This window comes from Microchirus variegatus, assembly GCF_963457635.1.
Source record: "Microchirus variegatus genome assembly, chromosome: 3".
In the NCBI taxonomy this organism is placed as follows: domain Eukaryota; kingdom Metazoa; phylum Chordata; class Actinopteri; order Pleuronectiformes; family Soleidae; genus Microchirus; species Microchirus variegatus.
In genome coordinates, this window is record NC_139804.1 from 10665035 (window position 1) to 10682459 (window position 17425).

A 17425-nucleotide genomic window follows, 5' to 3' on the forward strand; every position below is an offset into this window, starting at 1 on the left:
TTATTTGCGCTTGCCATTGAACCCCTCGCCATTTCACTGCGTACGGCAATAGATTATGAAGGTATTAAAAGGGAAGGGTCAGAACACAAAGTGGCTTTATACGCAGATGATTTACTGCTGTTTATCTCTGACCCTTCAAAATCAGTGCCTGCTATAGTGTCACTCTTGGGACGTTTTGGCATAGTATCTGGGTACAAGCTCAACTTTTTAAAGAGTGCATTGTTTCTAATTAAGTCAAAAGCCAGACAGAACATACATAATCTCGATAATCTACCGTTTGCAATTTCAAACCAATTTAAATATCTGGGAATAAACATTACTGAGATTTTTCTGATTTATTTACACAATTTCATGAATCTGTATGACCAAACAACGTGTAACCTCGATAAATGGGCAAATCTTCCAACCTCCCTTGCGGGTCGAATTATTATTGTGAGGATGACTATCTTACCAAGGTTCTTATTTCTATCTCAGTGCATTCCTATTCTCATTAACAAAGGCTTCTTTGATTGAGGAATTCTTTTTTTAACTCTACCAGCACCAAATTTAAAGATAAAAAAACTATTATTTCACACGCAATTAAAATTTGGTCCCAAATACGGAGGCATTTCGGCTGGCAGAATTGTTCAGGCTCATTACCACTACTAAATAATCACTAATTTCCTCCGTCACTTTCCGATCTGTCGTCTCGCAAATGGTATTTACAAGGAATTTGGACAATCAACGACCTTTATATCGATAACATTTTTCCAACATTTCAGCGATTGAAAGAGAAATGTAATATTCCCAGCACGGACTTCTTTAGATATTTGCAAATCACAAATTTAATAAAAAAGACATTTCCATCCTTCCCAAACAAACCCCTGGTTTCTTCGATGGACACACTATTTTTGCCTGACCCACAAACAAAAAGGGCTATTTCTAGGATTCATGATGAGTTGACACAAATAGATGATACAACCACACTGGATCATTTAAGAGATGCCTGGATGGAGGATAAAGGTTTGGAAATTATATAGAGAGTCAATGGAAAAAAGCCCCAGACTGTGTTCCCACTCTTCTGTATGTGCCAGACATGGTCTGATACAATTCAAAATACTACACAGACTACATCTATCGAAATTGCAGCTGTCGAAGATGTTTCCTGCAGTCAAACCCCTATGTGATCGATGTGGTCAAGCTTTGGCCTCTTTGGCACATACTGTATGTTCTGGAACTGCCCAAGACTCGGTAGCTATTGGGTCAATATCTTCAAAACTCTGTCGGATGTTCTCAAAATTCGACTCAAACCAGATCCAATTTGGGCTGTGTTTGGGGTGAAAGTGGCCACAACAGTTTTATCTAATGACCAATATACTATGATACGTTACGTGACTCTTTTGGCACGAAGGCTGATATTACTGAATTGGAAGCAGAAAATCGCACCAGCCCATACAACATTACTGAAAGAAGTGAGTCTCTTACAATTGGAAAAAATTATTAATTAGAGGGAATGTAAACAAACTTCAGGCGATATGGCAACCCTTTATTGACCATTTTGAGAAGACAAAGCTGTGAATCATATAACTAGTGGAACTCCCTTATTATTATTATTATTTTTATTTTATTTTTTTTTAGCATCCTGTAAGGTTTAGTTTTTCAGTTTTTGTGTGTTCTTTACTGGTGGGGGGGGGGGGGCGGGGGGTATATGGAAGTATGTATATTAATATGTATATGTGTCTATATGTATATATATATGGATATATTTAGTTTTATATTATTTCTTTGGAGGAAAAAAAGCACAATATAAAAAGGTCTAATTCTGTGTTGGACATAAAAAAAAGATGTTCATTAAAGTTGTGTTTCAGAGGTTTTTGGGGTCTCTGATGTTTGGGAATCTCTCCATTAGGCTAGAACTTTTTAATACTGCTACCTTTTTTATCAATTCAGTTGTTATAATTACATTTAGCTTAACTTAGCTGTGTCTGTATTTATATTGTGTTTTTCTAGTCTAAATGAGCACTCAAAGCACTGTAGTGAAAAGATTGCCTAAATGACGTATAACATCCTGCATGGAATGGCATAACCTCTGTTAAACAACAAGCAATCATTACAGTGATTAAGCAACTCAAACAACAGCTGTCTTCAATCTATGTTCTATAAATCACAAGCAACATATTATATACGTTTCCTTGATAACTTACTGTATCTCTTCATACAGTAGAATGTAACCATATTTCTTATGTCTTTCTATATATTATGGTGTAGTCATGGTTAATAATTATAACCTTATTTAGCACAGAGAGGTCACGCCCACCTTACGAATACAGTATTTGTTGAGGTTTTCATTGTAACGCAGAATGGTGATCTTGTTTGGCATCGCTGCACATATACAAGGACCATTGTCAACCTGGAAAGAGAAAGCACGTCTCACTGAATACAATATACACCTGCATCACAAACCCTCATGTCAATGCAATTCAAATATCTTATATGTGCAATCCTTTACACTGTAATTAAACATAATAAAAAACAACAAAGGCAACAAAAGATAAAAAAAAAGATAGATAGATAGATAGATAGATAGATAGATAGATAGATAGATAGATAGATAGATAGATAGATGTTTTCTCAAGTAAGTAAGGACGTACTCTCCCAGCAGCAAACAGGTGGCAGCCCTTCACTGTCTCAAAGATGTAAGGAGCCAGTTCGGACTGACTGGGCAGGTGAGACTGAGCCAGAGACTGCTTTACTCTCTTTATCTCCACCAGACACAGCGCCCTCTCGTCCCCTGTAACACATACACATGGTTAAGGACAAGGACACTATTCACCGACAGAAACCACAGGTTATATTAGCAATTATTTAACCTTTATTTTACTGGGAATTCACAATTAGAATAGAATATATTTTGCAAGTGAGACCTAAAGAATGAAAGGTCAGCACTTGTGCCCAGCTGCTCAGTAAATTGAAAAATTACAAAGGAGAATATCTCACCAACAATCATGAGCAGTTTCTCCTGCTCTTTGATGATGTGGATCTGAAAGACTGATCCCAGACCAGGGATGTGAGTCAGCGAGTTCTTTATGACGTTCAGGGTGTACAGACCTTCTTCAGAGCCGACCAGGACGATCTGCAGCACACAATTATTCTGGTGAGGACTCAGTTATCCCCAAGTCTCTGACCACAACAGCCTTCGCTACAGGCTGTGACAAACCCAGTGATCCAGATGGATCCTGGCAACTTAAGACTTTTCACTTTTTATTCTTGTCATTGTGTATTGTATGTTTTGGGTAACATCTACTGCACGTCTGTCCGTCCAGGGAGTGGATCCCTCACCTGTGGTTCTCCCTAAGGTTTCTACCCTTTTCCCTGTTACAAGGGTTTTTTCCCTGGTAGTTTGTCCTTACCCTGGTCGAAGGTCTAAGGACAGAGGATGTCACCAACCCTGTGAAGTCCCGTGAGACAAACTTTGTTTTGTAAACTGTGGGCTATATAAATAAAGATTGATTGATTGATTGATTGATTGAATGTGGGGCAACATGTGGTCAGCCTTGGCAGTGAGCTGTGAGCGTCTGCTGTGTCTCTGCATTAAGATCGTTCTACATATGAACTGACTGCTACTGTGGGAAAACAGCTGCGTTTCTGAATGATGGAAATGAAGGAACATCTGTCAGTGAAAACAGCTGACGGATAATGATATACCTGATCTGTGAGAGGGAGAGTGCAGTTAATATCCAGCCTGTCATCTCCCTCCAGCTTCAGCAGAGAGTTTCCCAACAGCTTCTGGAAGAGCAGAGCAAAGTTGAGAAGTCAGCTGGATCATGACCTCAACACAACCACAGTGGGAGGAGCAGAGGAGCAGGAAAGAAGAGGAGGACTTCAAATGACTGTGTGCAGGAGAGACAGAGGTGGGACTCAGTCAGTCAGTCTCATGTTTTACTTTATTTTTATAACTGTGACATCTGACCAAGCCACACAGTGGAGCACGTGGCTAGCACTGTTGCCTCTAAGCAAGAAGGTGTGTGGTTTGCATCCCGGTCTTGTTTGTAGTTTGCGTGTTCTCCCTACATGTGTGAGGTTAACTGGACACTCTAATCATGTGTGCATGAATGGCTGTTTGTCTCTTTGTGATGGACCTGTGACCTGTTCAGGGTGTACACTTTCTGCCCTATGTCAGGTGGAATTGACACCAGCAGCCCTATGACCTTCAGAAGATAAAGCAGTAGACAAACATTGTTGTTAATTCAATAATAGTTTTAAGTTCTTTTAATCGCATCCAGTTCATGACTTGAGACCCAGTCTGTGAAGAGTGTGCAGAGGGGCAGCAGGGTTGAAAAAAAAGAAGAAAAGACAAGCACACCACCAGGTCAAACACAAACAACTGTGTGATCGCTGGTCCTCAGGACAGGAGTGAGGAGGATCAACCCAAAGATGATCAGACATCTTGGTAAGAACTGCCACCAGTGTGGTTGTAAAACAGCAAACCAACCAAGGAAAGGGAAGAATAGTTTACAGCAGCATCAAGACGACTACACATCAACACAGAGGACAGTGGGAGTGAAGAGTGAGTGATCATAGCAGGTGAGAGCACAGCAGTGGGAAGTGAACAACCAACACAATAACAGACACATGCACCACTGCCTATGTGCCTGCAGAATACAGGTGTGTCATTGACTCTAATGTCTATACAATGTTGGGCAGTTATGCACTACTCAGTAAAATATTACTGTAATAACTTTACCCAGTAACGAGTCGTGTATGTTGGATTACAATTCTCAACAATAATAATAAGCAAAGTGACTCTGTGTTTCTAGACTGTGATTTGTTTTTATGTCCTTTAGAGCAGTGGTTCTCAACCTTTTTGAGTCGCGACCCCCAATTTAACATGCACGGCTGTCCGCGAACCCCTCCACCCTAACCCCCGCCCCACCACACACACACACCGGTGTGAACGCATGATGGGTATGATGGATAAAGCACTGTCCGCCGTGCTGAAACAACGCCCCATCAATACACCGTTGGCTACATCGCATTTACAAATCAGACAAGCACTTATGATCACACTTCAGCTATTAGTATTATTTAGAAACACTTTTGGATTTTTTGAAAAACATACAGCAGCATCAAGAGGGTAACTTTTCATGTGAATAATAGACCGACAATTGTCGCTACATCCCATTGTATTGCTGGTAGTTGAGCAGGTTAAAATGTAAACAAATAACTCAAACTTTATTTTTCATTTTTAATTAAATAAAATGATAACTAGGGATGGGAATTACACGGCATTTAGAGAGTTGATTGTCGAGGTCCACGTGTCAAATTTTGTCTTTTTTTTTTTTTGCGGGGGTGTAAGCTATTCTACACTGTACTAATTCATTTTAAGCTCAACAACATGGCTGTCCAATATTGACCATCAAAGCAGCGCTAATAAAAATGAGGGGCAAAAAAAAAGGAAAAACTCTCCGCTGGGAAGGATGTGTCTCCAGACGACTCAGGTTTTTGAACCTGCGCTTGTTAGGTGTCCACCAGAGTGAAAGATCTTGACTGGGTGAGATGCCGTCTTCATTTGTGTAGCACTTGTGTTGTGCCCCTCACCCCCGTTCTAAACATAAGGGGGGTAGGGTAGGGTTAAGTACGCATGCCGGGAAAACAGTCTGTAAAGTGCGGTCAGGTGGTGAAAAGCTGGTGTATCCAGTGTACTTTTTCGGCCCAACCGCTCGTCGTCATTCTAACATCTGATCGGACGCTACATTAATTTTGATTAAAAAAAAAAAAAAAAAAAATGTTTTTATATTTTTCCAAAATGATTTGGCGACCCCCAGAAATCATCTCGCGACCCCAATTGGGGTCGGGACCCCAAAGTTGAGAATGGCTGCTTCAGAGACTGATGATATGCTGATGATATGTTCAACAAAACAAAAAGCTGGACATGATTTCGGTCATAGCCTCTGTCTAAATGCAGTGCAAAGTATACTGTATATTATATGTACATATATATATATATGTGTGTGTGTGTGTATATTCCATTCCGTTTCTAAGAAAATTCACAAAAAGTCTGGACAGTTGTGAAGTCAATGATTTGTAAAATCATTAATAGTCCTTGGTGTTGCAATATGGAATATGAAGAAAACACTTAAAAAAATTGTTTACTGTGACTAGTTTTTTGCTTAAGAGACGACTATTTTTAAATAAAGTGGATTCAGTTCAAAAGAAACTTGTTGTGCATTACTTTTTGAAAAGTTAAAAGTAATATTTAATATGCCTTAAAGACGCAGGTTTGTGCCCCATCTGAATAAGGGCCTTTCTATATGGAGTTTGCATGTTTTCACTGTGTGTGCATGGGTTCTCTCCAGGTTTCCTCCAACAGTCCAAAAACATGCAGAGGTCACTCTGCACACGTTTGGCCCTATGTCTGCTGAGATTGGCTCCAGTAGCCCTGCAACCCTCTTGTGGAGGAGAAGGTGGTAGACAATGATTCATATTTTAATATAAGAACTTAATACCTTTGATAACAAGCCATAAGTAAAGTAATATTATTACTTATTAAAGGATTGATATGTAATAACTATTACTCTAACTTGCCCAACACTGTGTGTAAACCTTCTGCAGCTGTTTACCTGGACCAGAGGAGACAGAACCATTAGTCTTTTGGACACAGCAGCCTAAGTGTGCGATGAAACCCAATGGAATGAGCAGAAATCAACAGTATTGCCCATATATAGGACATACATTATGGAATGATTAAAAAGCAAGAAAGAGGAGGTAAGAAAGACAAAGAGAGGGAGGAGAGAAAGAGAAGAGGGAGAAGAAGATAACAATTAACCATATTTATAAATGAAACTGTGGATGATCTATGAAAGACAGCCTTAATGTTATACGTATAACATTTATGCATTCAAATATCTTAAAAACAAGGACAGAGGAAGAGTAGACTTGCATTTGTCAAAACACTTTAAACCATAGAAATCTGTATTTATAATCAAACTAAAAGACCTTGATCGTCTTTTAATGACATCATCCACTTAAGCATCTCTACTATAGCTTTTTAGTCAAACCCTCTATGAAACATCAGAGTAGATGGAAATATTTATTTACTTATTTTCACATTTTATTGTGTGCATTTGTCACAAATGGATCAGGATTTCTCACATGCATAGAACAGTAACACAGAAACACTGAGGAATATAATGAAAACTTATCAGAAACTGATGTGAGATTAGCAATGTTTTCCAAAACTCTCTTAAATTACAGCTGCTACCCTTTTTTTCAATAAAAGATCTTCATTTGTATTTTTAGTTAATATGAGAATTCAGATTTACCTAAAACATAATTTCAGCACAAATTCGTATATATCTTCCATTATGGAAAACATCCCAAAATCAATATTCTTTTTCTCATCTGAAAATATTTTTAACTCCCCAGTTACTCTATTATGCAATGTTTTAACATGAGTCATTTTTATGTTTGTTATTTCACATGATATCATGTAAATTGTTGTGGTTGTGGTTTTCATAGACGCATTTCACTGGTGTCTCCTAGTCTCTCACTCATACTTTTATTTGATTTTCAGATTAATTTGTATTTATTTGTGTGAAATAATGAAATAACAGAGATACTCACTGCATCTGCCTCGGCCTTCTCTCTCGACGCTCGCCCACTGGCCACCACAGACTCCATGGTGGCCACCCAGCGCTGTTTGTCTGGGAAACTGGGAGCCAGGAAGTAAATAGACTGTCCGGGCCAGCAGGGGGCATGAGAGCGAGACTCGAGCTTCAGGACGTAAGGAACATCTGGCACAAAGTGAACACATGTTAATTATGAATTCAGGCACAAGATACAATAAATTGAATGTCATATACAAAGTTAAAAAGGCTGCTACCTCCTTTACTTCGATGCTGGTGCCATCTACAACTATTATGTTTTATATTTATTTATTTTGAATTATATCTACATCTGCCATAATTATGTCAATTTCACTGCAGAAGAGACCTAATGACACACACACAAATTGTATTATTAATTCGGAATATTATTGTTTTATGGGTAGTAACTAAAGATTATCTCAGATGAGGAAGAGCTGTACAGATAATATAAATACAAATGAAAAATACAAAAAGATATAAAAGGTGAATAACAAAAACACAACAATAATATATTTATGTGATATTTAAAAAAATCTATCCATGCACAATAAAAATCTAACTTATATTTTTCTGCAATATCTTGCTTAAATGGAGCTAAAAGCCAGTGAGAAGAGATAAGAAGTTTTTTAAATTGGTCAAGGGTCTGGCTGTTCCACAGAAGAATCTCTATCACCAATGTGACTTCAGAAATCTTTTGTTTTCAGAATACTTCTAAAATTCAAATAAACATCACAACATGCTTCCTTTTGATATATGACCACGGTCTTGTGTCTAGTGTCCAGCTCAGAGGAGGCTGTAGCTCTGTCTTACAACAGTATGAGTGAGCTGTTGTTTGTGTTTTGACTGCTGTTCACTCATGACTCATTGGTTGCTGAAGGTCAAATCTGTAAATATCATTCACCTAAGTGAGGTATATGCAGTGTCTCAAACCAACAATAAAGCAAAAATAGAATAGTGTGACATGTTTGCATCCATTAAACTGTGAAAGAAATCATAACTCATGTTTCACATAACATTTTTTTTTATTGTATTTTATTTTTTTATGAAAAAGCATTTTAAGGGCAAGCATTTTTAGGAAAATGATCTTAAAACCTTCAGAAAACCTGAGATTTTTTTATTGACTGTAACATGATTCTGTAAGAGAGGGCCTGAACATGACAGATAAACTTGAAATCACACAGTGAGGGAGTTGTTTTGGAGAGAGTACTTGTTTACCTGACTTGGCAGTGTTTGGCAGCTCAGATGCTCCTACAGCTCCATGAACCATCACCTCTCCATCTGACAGACACAAGTCAAACTCCTCCACTGGCTTTACTGAATCTGAGCAACACACACATAAATAAACATGCAGATTTGAAACTGGTGGAAGCTCTTTATGTGATGTGTAAATGTTGATGTTCTGACCATTTACCTTCTCTGGGCTCTATCTCGTAGATGGACACTTTAGTCCCATCAAGGACCACATATTTCCTCTCCCAGCCTTGACCCCGCTTCCCATTCCTACAAACACACAAAGTGAACATGAAGAAGTTTTGCAGGGATGTCTATGATTGCCTTTGTTTGAAAACTGTTTTAAGTAGCTGAAGTCCTAAAATTAGTTAAACGAGTTTGCAGAAGGAACATAATCGGTGGGAGGACACGGCACTGTTTCACCAGGAGAAAGAACCTGAGAAACATTACCACTTCCAGGCTAATACACAACATAAATAGGTGTGGACCCTTGTGAAAAAATTGTGATCATTGTCTTAAAGGTGCCATATGTAAGAATGTGGCCAAAAACGGTTACTACATTCAAATTCAAAATACAGAGGTCTTTTAGGTTTCATTTTCTGACGTAACTGGCAACCCGTGGTTGCTCGGCAACTGAGACTCTACTGACTGCAATGATTGGTAGACGGCGGTAGGTGGCGCCACATGCCAAAAGATGATTTCAAAACATAAGCATGATTCTGCAAAATATATTTTTTTAATGCAAATACTTTGGCTGTACTTTTGTTGTTGGTGAGTTCAGTTTGTTATATGAACATTATTCCTGAGTCTCTGTGACATATTAGGAGCATTTTATGGCCAGTTGCTTTAGATTTATTACATAATGCACCTTTAAATTCTGTTAATTTCAATAGAGACTCAAAGTCTCTTTAAACATCTTTTAAATGTCTTAGACGATCATAGCATTGTAAAGGGAAACATTCTAAGGGTTTATTAGCAGAGATTGGATTCAAGGTGATTATACGTGTTTAATTGCTTATTGCATTAATAATATTAATAATATTGCATTAAACATATTATGTTCAAACATACAGTATATACAGAGGGTATACGAATGTGATATATAGAGTGTCTTATATCCTTTTTTTCTAGGCAATCTGTTATATATGTTATATTGCTGTATTGTGCCAAAAGCAAAACAGAGAAATCAAAAATATAATTTTTGCTCTTGCAACCTTAATGTCTCTTATCGTCATTCTGCTATTTAGGTATAAAATACAGAGCAGTCATTACCAAATAAGTCCATTTTAAATTTAAAAAAAATCTTCACTCAAACCTTAAATGCATCTCTGCAAACAAATTGTCCATAATAATCCAACCACATAATGTCATTATTTGATTAATTATCATAAATATTACTTACGTATGTTTTATAAACAACAACATTTTTCATGACCTGCCTACCTGCAATATATTCACAGCTCACCAGGGGGCCACAACCCGTACTTTTGGTATCACTGATAATAGGATGTATGAATATTATACATCTATATGTATAGAGTAACATTTCAAAGATGAGTGGTGTGTTGACTGCTTTTTTCAGCACATTTCTTTAAGTGGAGTCTTTTGAGGAGTAAATAATAGGACATGTATATTCTCATCAATAATCTCCTCCTCAAGACAATTCATGATTGTCATTGATAAAGAATAACAGGAGAAAAAAATGTGTCCATGTCTTACCTGGGGTGTTTCATCCAGCCTTCCAGATGCATGTGTCCACTGGCTTCTTTGAGCTGCTGTCCTGGAGAGCTGCCTTTGTCCCGACACAGGCCATCAGACAGATGCAGTGAGCAGTCGCTGGACATGCCACATGTGGCTGGAAGGCAGGGGGAGCATTTCGGGTGGCACAAGGCGTGACACTCTGACGAGAGAAAACACTGGTTTGTCAGACAAGGTTTTGTCTTCTCAGTACATGCAGCAGCACAAGAGTCCATAAAGACTGCAACTAACATATATATGTATGTTAACATTGTTATTTTAGGAATAATTTACTGTTTGTATCTCAGGGTTTTCTGTTACTATATAAGCAACAGTATTGGGCCACAACTCTCAGTCATAGAATTCAAGTGTTTGTTTCTGTCCCATTGCCACAAGTCGATAAAATCACACACCTGGCCATGCACTTTATCTTCACACATTTGTGAAAGAATGGGTTGTTCCAAAGAACTCACTGAATTGTGAACTTGGTACAGTCAAAGGACACCACTTTTGCAACAAGGCAGTTAAAAACACACTGGACTCTGGAGCAGTGAACATGTTCTTTGGGGAGACCAATGACTCTTCTTGACTCTGGGTTTGGCAAATACCAGGAGAATGTTTCCTACTTGACTGCATTGTTCCAACTGTGTCTGAAGTTTAGTGGAGGAGGATCAAAAATATGGTGTAAATGTTTCTTGGATTGGCCTTTAGGCACCTTCATTCCAGTGAAAGTTATTTTCAAAGAATCTCAAAATATTTTATGCTTCCAACTTTGTAAGAGCATTGTGGTTCGACTGACTGCGATCCATCTGTGATCTCAACCAAATCGAACACAGTTGAGCTTAACTAGACAGGGGATTGTGAGCCAGGCTCTCTCGTGTCTGACCTCTGGATAACACAGACCATTGATTTCAATTGAGATGCCGGGAAAGCATTGCCGCACTTCTACCATTGACGCCGGGAGAGCGGCTGCATGTTTTATTCTACCATAGACGCCAGTTAAGCGGATACGTCAATTTTCGGGGGTATAAGGGTTCCTCGCAACATTGTTTTGAAATTACTTCACGCAAACATGGAGGACTTTGAAAGCGGAGAGATTTCTGAAGGCAGTGATTTTGAGGAGTTTAGTCTTCGATGACATCATCGCTGATAACTTCGAACGCGCTGAACAAATCGACCAGGATTTATGGTTAAGACATAATTATGTTTGAAGACGACGAGGTCGGCGATAATGACGATAAATACCACCGTAATCATACGGAGTGTTTACAACTGCGCACCAGGGGTGATAGTGGATTTACCTGCAGATGCCACAGAGCTGTAAGCTCTATCACTGTCACACGTGAAGCAGACTGTTACAGTCATTACATGATGTTCTTGTTCTTCACACTCCATCAGGACTAAATCAAGGCACTGACACAAGTTGATATTACTTTATTTTCTTACTGTTTTTTAATTGAAAATAGTTATTCACTTTAATTTTATATTTTTGTATCTAAATAAACAAAATTTCACAGGAAAGCCACAGGTGTAAGCTCTCAAATACTTTTTGAATTGTGTTCCTATATCTGCTACAGAGGCTGAGAAATCAGTCATTTAGTAGCCATTGAAGCTCAGGTTTTAGAGACATTTTTTCCAGGCTTAATGGGTTAAGACACACAGCAAAGGATTGTGGGTAGAATTGAACAGGGGTCACTGCAATTGACCCTTTGCCCTATGGAGCACTAGCTCTACCAATTTAGCTATTCTGTCAAACACTGAATACACGAATGAACAGAGAAAATAGAGAAAAAAGTGTGGTAGGGTGTTTCACTGAACTCGTGAACATGCGTGACTCACCGAGGCAGGTAGCGGCTTGGCGACCAAAGTGCACGGTATCCAGGCACACGGTGCACTTGGCAGCTCTCATGTTGAGTCCCACTGTGAAGCGATGAGGCGTGTTGTGGTGCACCACTCTCTCCCTCTCTCGGTCTCTGTCTCTCTGACTGTCCTTCAGTCGACGGCTGTACTCTGATACAGTGAGGGATCACAGTGAGGGCAGTTCTTACTGTGGCAGCTACAGTATGTGGATTCATAATCAACCTCAGTGCACCATGCCATAACAGCTATGAAATCAGTTCAAAACAAGGAGAACTCTAAGGTGTTCAGCAAAATGCATAAGCAGTTAACTTTGAAGACAAAGATGGCTGAAGAAGAATATTGACTAAGTCAATCCCTTTGCTTGTTCCCACTCACTGCTGAATATTAAAGAAATTATTCAGTCAACATCGACTTTTCTGTTGTTTTTGGTTACCAAATCACTTCCTGTACAACACTGTAGTCGCCAGATGATGGACATTATGTCTATGCTTTGAAGGACCAGTGTGTAGAATTTAAGATGTATTTCAATTCATTTATTATCATCTGAAAATTAAGAACTGATGTGCATTCATCATCTTATTTTCTGTTGCCTTCAAAATGTCATACTCAGGCAGCTAACAACATGTGGTCTTAACTCTTTTGTGGTAAACTTGACTTGTTTGTAAGATAAAATGTACAAAGACTGAACAATACCTTTAATCACTTTCAGAGTGTGGTTCAAACAAAAACAGCATTTTGTGAATCATAGCATTTATCTTATGATACATCTCTGTTAGTGTATGATCATGTGAGGTTCAGGTGGTATCATAAGAGCACGCAGAGAGGACCTGCAAATCAAACTGACTAAGCCTCAGCAACCAAAAGAGAATGCTTCAGATTTCTAAAGCTGTGCACTCACAGAAGTAAATTCACTGAAGCCTAAACACCAGCGTGATGGAATCTGACATTTTATAAAAGTGCAGAGCTTTTAAAATCTGGCCTCTAAGGATGTGAATGAGACAAAAGGAGAAGGGAGATAAGAGACCAAGCTGCAGAAACCACGAGTTTGGATGACTTACTTTCAAAAGAGACCCTCCTTCTTTCTGAAAGGTGTGTGGAAGAAAAAGATTATCCACAGATTATCCTTTGTGAGAGTGAATGGGTGTATGTCTGTCTGCTTGTGTGAATATGTGAGGGCCAGTTCATGGAAAATAAAGTGTAAAGCTATCAACTTGCATGTCCACCAATCAGCCACAACTATAAATCAGTAACTGGTTTTAATGCTGTGGCTGATCTCTTTATTTCAAGAAGACAACTAACAGCATAACTGTAAAATCACAGTATTGGTGGATTGAAACCAAAAGTATGTGTTTTTTCTATATTCTATTAGAGAGAACAAGTTTCACATCAGTGAACATCTTCCCTTCACTCACCCTCAGGTGTCGCAGTCTCCTTCCTGCGTCCAGAGCTGGCGGGCACTAGGTTTGTCGGCCCCTGCTGGTGCTCAGGAGACTTTACCATGGCAGACATAATCATCTGCTGCCGCGATGTGGCCGGGATCGGGGAGTTACTGTGGTCTTTGTACTGGAGTGCTGTTTAAAGTTTAAATGGATAGACAATGTTTTTTGAAGTGTGCTTGTGTAATAAGGCATTGACACAATATCAACACTATATACATTTCTATACTCCCCCTACTGTCTGTTAGTGGAAAACCAGACTTGCAAGATCAGGGCTGGCAACCCTCTCTCAGGGCTGCCAACAAGTCCTCTGAATCAGAAACAGAAATTGCTTCATGGTACAACACAGAAACAACCTAACAAGGCACCAGCTATAAGATCAAGGCAGTGATAACATTAGGGACGTCAGCTGTGAGTTTTTACAACAGTGAGGATAAAGCAGTAAACAATGGATGGATGTTTATGGTGGTGTTGTAAAAATACACTGTAGGGGGAGCTCCATAGAGAAAAAGGCTAAAAAGCGACCACATTTAACTTACTGATGGAAGCAGCAGTGGATCAACAATGAATGGTTTTCTCAATTGATTTCAGTGCAGGGAGACCGGTTTACTTTAGTTTCCAAACAGAAAAGGCTGTAAAAGCAATGGCTACCTTTTGTTTGGCAACATTTCTTTCAGTTTTCTCTCATGACTCTGTAATGGTGAGCCAGTGCAGAGAGCATTGCCAGAACTGAGATCTCCAAAGAGCTGCAGAGGAAACGCCGGGGGAAACATCATTGTGGGAATAAAAATAAATTAAGACCAGAGGAAATACTGAGCGTGCACAGATTTGGAATAAATAAAGTACCTTTATCTGTGAAATTAAGCAGGCACAGGTGTTATTAGGCGAGTCTTTTGTTAAGTGGCTAAAATCTGTTTGTACTTCTGTCCTTGCTGGCTGCAGTGTTTTAAGTGACAGTGAGTGTTTTGATACCAGGCTGGTTTATGGAAACGACAGCCTGTTCTGTGAAGTCAGCGTTTGGTAATGTGTCAATACCGCCTCCAATACCTCACCTCAAAAAAGTATCCCTTAGAAAAATATATTAGCTACATTACAGCATAGTAAGTATTTACTTTTAGTAATAGCTAAAGCTGACAATAAAGCTGCTGTCAGTGAACTTGTTTTAAATCAAATCTATGATATTGTGACTGCTGTCACTGATGGAGTGAAAGGAACTATTCCCAGTATCCCACAAAACTGTATCCAGAGCGTCACAAAGCAGTCCTCTCTGCGCACTAGGTTAAGCTGTTTTTCTGTGAATAAATACCTGCTCCCTCACGAAACACATTCACCAAGTAATGTAGTTAGGAGGGAGGGGACTGCGAGTAAAAGGAACAGACAAAGTTAGTTGAAAGACAACATCACTGACAGCAGCTGTAATAGAGAGCAGAATAGATAAAAGGCATAGTCTTACCTTCCTCTCTCAGAGTTCTCAACTCTGCTTTCATTTTCTGCAAAGCCTCTTCCAGCTCAGTGCAGCGTGTTCGTTCTTTGTCCAGAGCCACCTTCATGTCGCTGTACTGCAGAGGGACCGGCTGGATGGGAGGCACGGGGGACACTTGGCCCTGGCTCTGGCTCTGGCTCTGTCCCTGTCCCTGTCCCTGTCCCTGTCCCTGTCCCTGTCCCTGTCCCTGTCCCTGAGCCTGAGCCTGGGCCTGAGCAGCCATGGCAGCCAACAGGTCCTCACGACGACGGCCAAACAGGCCCTGAGACACACACACAAAAACTCTTTATATTATGTGCAATAAAATAAGCATCAGTCACATTTTGTTTCCATAGCCACTTTGCCTTACTGCATCACTGTCTTTGTTCACTGAAACATAGCTAATGCTGTTTTTTCCTTATTTCTATTTGTATATTTTCTTGTTTTCTTGTGAATTTACCTCTTTATATTTAAGGACAACAAATGTAAATCTGGAATATTTATTTAACAGGGTTGTTGTTGGTAAAGCCTTTGAATTTCACCAAAATCTGTTTTTTGTGATCTCCATCCTGTATTGTGGTGCAGTCTTTGCATCTGTGTACCCGAGACCGTGACGTAAATCCTTCAGGGGTGTAGTGGTCGGGGACGCGGGGGTATGGTGTTCCCCCATTCTTTTTGGCAAGATTTTTTTTAAAATTTGTCTAATAAATATTTTTTGTAAACATTGCCTATGTTATCATTTTCACAATTGTGTAGCATAAAACATTGAATAAATTTATTATTTCATGGCGGGCGTGGTCACGTGGGCCTGAAGGGCCATAAGGGGTCGGTGCAGTGTGATTTGGGTGGCAGTCGTGGGCGGGGGCCCCGACGGCCCAATCGCGGGACAACAACTCTAGCTATGGGGACATGGAATGTCACCTCGCTGGGGGGAAAACAACCTGAGCTTGTGCGGGAGGTGGAGCGGTACCGACTAGAAATAGTCGGGCTCACCTCCACGCACAGTCTGGGCTCTGGAACCCAACTCCTTGAGAGAGGCTGGACACTCTACTACTCTGGAGTTGCCCAAGGTGAGAGGCTGCGAGCTGCTGTGGCTTGCTTATAGCTCCCCATCTCAGCCTCCATGTGTTGGAATTCTCTCCGCAGAATAAAAGGTTTGTGTCCCTCTGCCTTCGGGTGGGAGGTAGGTCTCTCACTGTTGTCCTATCGAGCCTGGTTGGTTCGAGGGACTCCTGAGGTAGCTGACAGGTACCAACAGGCCAAGCGGATAGCAGCCCGAGCAGTCGCAGAAGCAAAAACTCGGGTCTGGGAAAAGTTCGGGGAGGCCATGGAGGACTACCGGTCGGCCTCGAAGAAATTCTGGCAAACCGTCTGGCGCCTCAGGAGGGGGAAGCAGTACTCTGCCAACACTGGTTTACAGTGGAGGTGGGGAGCTGTTGACCTTGACTGAGGAGATTGTCGGGCGGTGGAAGGAATACTTCGAGGATCTCCTCAATCCCACTGACACGTCTTCCCTAGAGGAAGCAGAGGCTGGGGACTCAGAGGTCGACTCATTCATTACCCAAGCCAAAGTCACTGAGGTAGTTAGGAAGCTTTCCAGTGGCAAGGGTTAGGGTTAGGGTTACCGGGAGTGGATGAGCTCCGACCTGAGTACCTAAAGTCTCTGGATGCTGTAGGGCTGTCCTGGTTGACATGTCTCTGCAGCATTGCGTGGCAGTTGGGGACAGTGCCTCTGGACTGGCAGACCAGGGTGGTGGTCCCTCTTTTTGAAAAGGGGGACCGGAGGGTGTGTTCCAACTATCGGGGGATCACACTCCTCAGCCTCCCGGGGAAAGTCTATTCCAGGGTACTGGAGAGGAGAGTTCGGCCGATAGTCGAACCTCGGATTCCAATGGAACAAAGTGGGTTTCGTCCTGGCCATGGAACACTGGGCCAGCTCTATACCCTTCGCAGGGTGCTCGAGGGTTCATGGGAGTTTACTCAACCAGTCCACATGTGTTTTGTGGACTTGGAAAAGGCTTTCGACCGTGTCCCTCGTGGCATTCTGTGGGGGGTGCTCCGGGAGTATGGGGACA

General features: G+C 40.5%; 1 protein-coding gene across 1 annotated transcript in view; it reads right to left on the reverse strand.

Moving 5' to 3' along the window:
* The window catches only part of citb (citron rho-interacting serine/threonine kinase b), a gene marked incomplete at both ends in the record, with an annotated part of 91826 nt that overhangs the window by 7846 nt on the left and 66555 nt on the right, over window positions 1-17425 (reverse strand). Inside the window, 13 exons of the mRNA XM_083886813.1 lie at window positions 2297-2389; window positions 2631-2770; window positions 2977-3112; window positions 3685-3765; window positions 6600-6644; window positions 7603-7772; window positions 8841-8945; window positions 9037-9125; window positions 10575-10755; window positions 12432-12602; window positions 13511-13534; window positions 13865-14023; window positions 15342-15633. Coding sequence (XP_083742939.1) covers window positions 2297-2389; window positions 2631-2770; window positions 2977-3112; window positions 3685-3765; window positions 6600-6644; window positions 7603-7772; window positions 8841-8945; window positions 9037-9125; window positions 10575-10755; window positions 12432-12602; window positions 13511-13534; window positions 13865-14023; window positions 15342-15633 — 1686 coding nt within the window. The remainder of the gene's footprint in view (window positions 1-2296; window positions 2390-2630; window positions 2771-2976; window positions 3113-3684; window positions 3766-6599; window positions 6645-7602; window positions 7773-8840; window positions 8946-9036; window positions 9126-10574; window positions 10756-12431; window positions 12603-13510; window positions 13535-13864; window positions 14024-15341; window positions 15634-17425) is intronic.